General features: G+C 41.0%; 1 protein-coding gene across 1 annotated transcript in view; it reads right to left on the reverse strand.

Annotated features, from left to right (window-relative positions):
- Positions 1-7,345, reverse strand: part of ap3b1a (adaptor related protein complex 3 subunit beta 1a) — a gene marked incomplete at its 3' end in the record, with an annotated part of 88,526 nt that overhangs the window by 42,618 nt on the left and 38,563 nt on the right. Inside the window, 1 exon segment of the mRNA XM_037692178.1 lies at positions 1,393-1,523. Within this exon segment, the coding sequence (XP_037548106.1) occupies positions 1,393-1,523 (131 nt within the window).

Consider the following 7,345-nt stretch of genomic DNA (forward strand, 5'->3'; position numbering starts at 1 on the left):
CACTGTTACAACACTGACAACATTGTGACAACCCTGTTACAACACTGTGTCCACATTGTGACAACATTGTGACAACCCTGTTACAAAGCTGTTGGCCTCTACAGATCCATCTTTGATCACCACAAAGGCCATCACAATAATTTGAGGAACTATACTTTATAAACAAAATAAAAACTTGAAAGCATAGTTTCATCAAATGACTGAGGTGGCAGGTTTATATATTTACAGTGTTTCCCTTAGATCAGTTCCCTTGGCAGGCCAATCATCTATTTTATGCATTTATTTTTTTGTCGGGGGGACAAGAACACGACTTGTGTTGTTGCACGCTTGCTTAGCGTTACGTTACTTATGTTACGTTACTTATGTTACGTTACTTACGTGGGAGAAATGGAGCACTACATCAGTAGCATTTTTGCTAGTGTGTCAGTATTGCATGCTAGTTTAGTGCTATGTCAGAGCAGACAGGGAAACACCGATACATATATGGTGGTGGACATTTTAAGTCTTGGTGGTGATCTTTGTTACACCTAAAAGCAGCTATACTCCAAAACTGAAGTCGGCACGTTGCTTATTTTTTAAGTTATCCTGCCTACAATGTTTACAAATGTACATGGTGTCAGCCATCTTGAATTTTGACATGGCAACCCAATTTTTTCCAAAGGAAGCTTTCTTACACCTAGATGCAACAACTCAGTATCTATCTCATTTTTCAAACGATCACGATCACAGCATGCACGGACGGAGGGTATTTTTGCTCCACAACAGGAGACAAACTGTTTGACACAAGAAAATGGTTTGTTTTTTTAATTTAATTTTCGTCCCTCGCTGCCGAACAATCAAACTCGGCTTCATTGCTAATGCACTTCTTTCGTTTTCTTTTATATTATAATCAAGTCTCACTAATTCCTAGTTAGCTCTGCCCTTCACTCCAATCCTACATGTTTTAATTGAAGTGTAATTTAATTCATATTTTGGTATCTGATAAGTTTCAGTGATGGGTCAAAATAAAAGTTTAAACTGAATTATTAATTTGTTACTCAGTCCATTAATTTGAGGATGGTGTAAATAAATCCCTGTTATAGTTAAAGTTAATTTATCCTGAAGTTCTTTTCACCACTTAAACGAGCACTAATCCTAACAGCACTAATAACAGAGCACAAATAATAAAAAGTGTGGTCTATATTTTTGTTTGTTGCTACACGTATCATAGCTGTGCTTGATACGCCACAATTTTTACAAAGCTACGTCTTGAACATTTACAGGCAAATCCGATTGTGCTACTGAAACAACGGCACCGTGTAGACACACAAAGGTTCTTCAGGCGAAAAATACCAGATCCTAGACAACACTTCACCTCCAGTACCGTTTGTCCAAACAAAGGGAGATGTTTACCGGTTCAATGACCTCCACGTTCCTCACAGTCGGGTCGGGAGCGACGGCGGGCCAGTCGGACAGCTCCTGGTACCCAGCAGCTTTAACGTTGAGACTGTGGGACAGGGTTCCCAGCTGGAAACGGTCCCGGTCTGAATAAAAGGAATTACATTTAAGGAAATTCTTGGACCTAATGTAGCAGTAAGGCCAGTGACGTGTGGTCATGGGGGGCAGGTGAGGCAGTGCTGCACCTGCCCCCCATGACAAGTAAAATACTAACAATGATAAGAGAAAATACATTTGACCACTTGTCTGTTCTATAAAACTGTTTTCTGAATTATTTCAACACGTCAACGGTGAAAATCACTGACTTTATGCCTTACCTGTTCAAACATGTGAGGCAGTGTAGTGCTGTGGCTCACCTCTGGTGCTAATGCTAATTATGTTAATGCTAAATCTGCCCTGCTTTTTGCTAATGCTTTGCTACTTTTAGCTTTTATGCAAGATATTAATTCCAGTGTTCTACAAGCTTTTTCACTACTTTGGCTTCTTAGCGAGTGTTTCTCTGTTTAATGCTAACGCTTCACTACTTCTGGCTTAGCTAACATTTTCCTGTGTTTTGCTTCAATACTCATTTCAGCAACTTCTTTGCTGATTTCAATATATATACAGGTCCTTCTCAAAAAATGAGCATATTGTGATAAAGGTCATTATTTTCCATAATGTAATGATAAAAATGAAACTTTCATATATTTCAGATTCATTGCACACCAACTGAAATATTTCAGGTCTTTAATTGTTTTAATCCTGATGATTATGGCATACAGCTCATGAAAACCCAAAATGCCTGTCCCAAAAAATGAGCATATCATGAAAAGGTTCTCTAAACGAGCTATTAACCTAACCATCTGAATCAACGACGTAACTCTAAACACCTGCAAAAGATTCCTGAGGCTTTTAAAAACTCCCAGCCTTGTTCATTACTCAAAACCACAATCATGGGTAAGACTGCCGACCTGACTGCTGTCCAGAAGGCCATCATTGACACCCTCAAGCAAGAGGGTAAGACACAGAAAGAACTTGCTGAAGGAATAGTCTGTTCCCAGAGTGCTGTATCAAGGCACCTCAGTGGGAAGTCTGTGGGAAGGGAAAAGTGTGGCAGAAAACGCTGCACAACGAGAAGAGGTGACCGGACCCTGAGGAGGATTGTGGAGAAGGGCCGATTCCAGACCTTGGGGGACCTGCGGAAGCAGTGGACTGAGTCTGGAGTAGAAACATCCAGAGCCACCGTGCACAGGCGTGTGCAGGAAATGGGCTACAGGTGCTGCATTCCCCAGGTCAAGCCACTCTTGAACCAGAAACAGCAGCAGAAGCATCTCACCTGGGACTGCTGCTGAGTGGTCCAAAGTCATGTTCTCTGATTACAGTAAATTTTGCATTTCCTTTGGAAATCAAGGTCCCAGAGTCTGGAGGAAGAGAGGAGACACAGAATTCACATTGCTTGAGGTCCAGTGTCAAGTTTCCACAGTCACTGGGTTGTCATGTCATCTGCTGGTGTTGGTCCACTGTGTTTTATCAAGGGCAGGGTCAATGCAGCTAGCTATCAGGAGATTTTGGAGCACTTCATGCTTCCATCTGCTGAAAAGCTTTATGGAGATGAAGATTTCATTTTTCAGCATGACCTGGCACCTGCTCCCAGTGCCAAAACCACTGGTAACTGGTTTACTGACCATGGTATTACTGTGCTCAATTGTCCTGCCAACTCTCCTGACCTGAACCCCATAGAGAACCTGTGGGATATTGTGAAGAGAAAGTTGAGAGACCAAGACCCAACACTCTGGATGAGCTTAAGGCCGCTATCGAAGCATCCTGGGCCTCCATAACACCTCAGCAGTGCCACAGGCTGATTGCCTCCATGCCACGCCGCATTGAAGCAGTCATTCATGCAAAAGGATTCCCGACCAAGTATTGAGTGCATAACTGAACATGATTATTTGAAGGTTGGCGTTTTTTGTATTAAAAACACTTGTCTTTCATTGGTGGGATGAAATATGCTAATTTTTTGGGACAGGCATTTTGGGTTTTCATGAGCTGTATGCCATAATCATCAGTATTAAAACAATTAAAGACCTGAAATATTTCAGTTGGTGTGCAATGAATCTGAAATATATGAAAGTTTAAGTTTTATCATTACATTATGGAAAATAATGACCTTTATCACAATATGCTCATTTTTTGAGAAGGACCTATATATATATATATATATATATATATATATATATATATATATTTTTTTTTTGTGAACTTTATAATCTTATATTAATTAAAACTTTTTCCTGCAGTTTTTGCTTTTTGTAACTTTTCAGCTTCATTTGAACAATTTTCAGCTATTGATAGTGAGTAAAATGTTATTTACACAACACTTCTTAAGATAAAAATCACAAAGTGCTTCGACAAACAAAATAAAAAAGTTCACAACCCAAATTTAAGCAAAGGCAGATTTTTTTTTAAATTAGTTTTTAAGCTGGTCTTTAAAAGAGGCCACTGAGTCCACTGACCGGAGAGTTTGCGTAAGGGAGTTCCAGAGTCTTGGAGCCACAGAAGAAAAGCCTCGGTCTCTTTAGTTTTCAGTTTTGTGTGGGGGACAATCAGCAGGTCTTGATCACAGGACCTCAAAGCCCTGATCGGGGTGTTGGGATGTAAAAGTTCTGAGATGTATACTGGTGTCTGTCCATGCACAGCTCGCCAAGTCAAAACCAAAACCTTGCAATTTCTTTTTTCCATTTACCCTTTATTTATCTAAGTAGTCTCATTGAATCACGAGAACTCATTTTCTCCACTCGGTAATGAACTGGGAGCCAGTGGAGTTGCTTTAGAAGTGGAGTTATATGATACAATTTTGAAGATCCAGTCAGAAGTCCAGTAGCAGCATCTGCACAGACTGCAACCGGTCTAGGGCGGTTTTGGTTAAACCAGTGTACAGTGTATTACAAAAATCCAGGCGAGATGAAACAAAAGCATGAATTAACATTTCCAATTCTGGACGAGAGACAATACGACTAAGCTTGGCAATATTTCGCAGATGGTAGAAACAGGAACGAACCAGAGACTTTACATGAGTTCCAGAATAAAACCCGAGTCAAAGGTTATCCCAACGTTTCTAACCGAGGATTTAGAAAAATGACCAAGAGGCCAAAGGATCTGCTTTATCATTGCAATAGTTTTTTTCTGGAGCAAAGATGATTACTTCATTTTTTTCTCTGTTTAGCTGGAGAAAACTTTCAGTCATCCAGCTTTTAATTGAATCAAACAGTTAAGTAAAATGTGTAGTTTTGAAAGTTCATTTGGAAGAAAAGAAATATACAACTGGATGTCATCAGCATAAGAATGATATGAGATATCCTTAAAAGATGAAAGTATCGGACCAAGAAGGAGCAGATAGAGCAAAAACAGCAATGGCCCCAAAACAGAGCCCTGCGGAACATCAAAATGGACAGGGCAGGAATGGGATGTGTACGTAGATGTAGCCAAGAAGGTTGATCTATTGGTTGATGTATTTCATGTAAGCTTTAGCCTTTTTTAGCTGCTTCAAGCAAAATCATTCAGCAACATGCATTCATGGCTTCACACTGCATTTTCAAGTTCAAGTTCAAGTTCAAGTAGGTTTATTGTCATTTATTGGTCCATTTGTCATCTGTTCTAGAACTGCGCCACTCGGGGTGGCTGCATGTTGGAGTAGCTCTGTTACATTCATTCTGAGTTATTCCTTTGGAAAACTTTAATTCTTCTTTTTTCTGGATGTAAATCGCTTTTGTCGGATAATTGTTTCCTTTGGTATCAGATGCTGTGCAGCTGGAAGGATTTTTACTGAAACCTTTTTACTTTTAGGCATTTGTAAGGCAAGTGTAACCATGGTAACAAGGTAACAAGGTGTTTTCTTTAACAACCAGGAGCAGCTGATTAACATCTCCAAAGCTGAAATATCTCAACAGCCCCAAATCCCAAAGGAGTTGAAAAGGAGGCGCCATGAACGAATTCCCATCAACCTGGCGGCAGTGCTCGAGTACCTGATCGCTGAGATTCTGGAGCTGGTGGGAAACAACAAGCTAGATCCGGATGGACAGATCAGTATCTGTGGCCAGATTCTTCAGATTTACTGCAGGAGATCCTTCCTGGCCAGAGAGATTAGCATCTATCACAACTCTTGAATTAAAGCAGGATTATGAGCTACGACAACACTTAAATTCCCTTTGGGATTAAAAAAGTATTTTTGAATTGACTTGAACTTCACCACATGTGATACATGAGGTGGAACAAAATTATGTACACAGGGTTCCAGTTACATCCAACAATAGCAAAATATATAGTATGAGAAGAAACGGTATACAAGGATCTACGGCGTGCGCTCTCAGGACATCATTACCTGCAGTGTTCCCTCAGTGAGGACTGAACTAGACTAAAGGACCTTCTCCTACTCCGCTCCTGTTTCCTGGAATATCTTGTAAAAAGAGCTGAAGCTCTCGACCTTTGACCTCTCTAAGTGGTTTCAAACATCTGATAAGTTCCTGCAGATGTTCCTGTTTTTAGTTTTCTACACTGCTTTATAATCTAGCTGTTTTTTTACTACTTTTCCATTTAATTACCATTTTATTTTCACTTGTTTAAAAAAAATTAATTTGTACACATCCTTTATGATTGTCTGTTTTGTCCATTGTTGTCCTCACTCTTTGTTAAATCAGGTCTCTCTTGTAAATGAGTCCTCGAGGCTCAATGGGATTAACCTGTAGAAATAAAACTTGAATGAATCTAAGATACACACCAAACTAACACTAAACGCTACGCTAGGAGATCTAAGATATACGCTAAACAGTAATAATGTAAAACAATATGGCTTTACAACAGCAGCCCGAACATGAGTCTGTGGGAGCAGAGGAGTACGAACGAACACCGCAACATGAGATGAGCAGCATGAGATCAGCAGCATGGATAAGTCACATGTCACCAATTAAAGTGACGTGATGTGATTTTTCACAGTGATTATTCTAGTTAGAGATTCATGAGTCTAACAGCCTCAGGGTAGAAGCTGTTCCTCAGTCTAGTGGTTTTACACTTAATGCTCCTCAACCTCCTTCCTGAGGGGAGTGGGACAAAAAGTGTGTGTGCTGGGTGAGTGGGGTCCTTCATGATGCAGGTGGCCCTCTTCCTGCATCTGGAGGTGTAGATGTCTGTGATGGTGGGGAGACTGACTCCAACATCTTCTGTGCAGCCTTCACCACTCTCTGCAGAGCTTTTCTTTTCTCAGAACGCTGTGCTGTGTTGGTAAAAATGTTTTACCACAGTCAGCGCCTTTGCCTTTGAAGGATGTTCTATAACAGGGTTATTCAACTGGTGGCCCAGGGGCCAAATCAGGTCCACTGGTGATCTCAGTTCTGCTCACCAGTGGGTCCATTTTTAAATAGAACTCTATTTTAAACGGTAAAACAAACTTCCTTAACAACAATAACCGCTGGATGTCCGGCCCCCTGAGCAGTTTAGTTTCCTGCTCTATAACAAAAGCTCTGCTGACAGAAAAAAGCTTCACTTGTGAACATGAAGAACGACACGAGTGGTTAAGGCTGTCCATAAACATGCAGGAGGTGCAAACTGCCGGTGAATTTTAATGCAGTTTGGGCCCTCGTGTCAAGGAGGAAGAGAGAAAGTGGGTGAGAATAGTTTCCACCTCTGCGTGAGAAAAGGATCAGCCTGAGCTCAGTAATTTACTTCTCATTAGTCCAAGGTAAAGACTTCTGACCCGGCTGCCCTTCAACGAGGCGCGCTCACAGAATACTAAACTGAAGCCTGGATCCACAGGACCAGTAGCCCGTCCATTCATTCCATCCAGCCACCATCCAACATCCAGCCATCCAGCCAGCTAGTCAGTCATCCATCCATCATCCATCCATTCATTCCATCCAGCCATCATCCAACATCCAGC

Source organism: Nematolebias whitei, chromosome 18 (genome assembly GCF_014905685.2).
Source record: "Nematolebias whitei isolate Nwh7 chromosome 18, NemWhi1, whole genome shotgun sequence".
Lineage (NCBI taxonomy): Eukaryota > Metazoa > Chordata > Actinopteri > Cyprinodontiformes > Rivulidae > Nematolebias > Nematolebias whitei.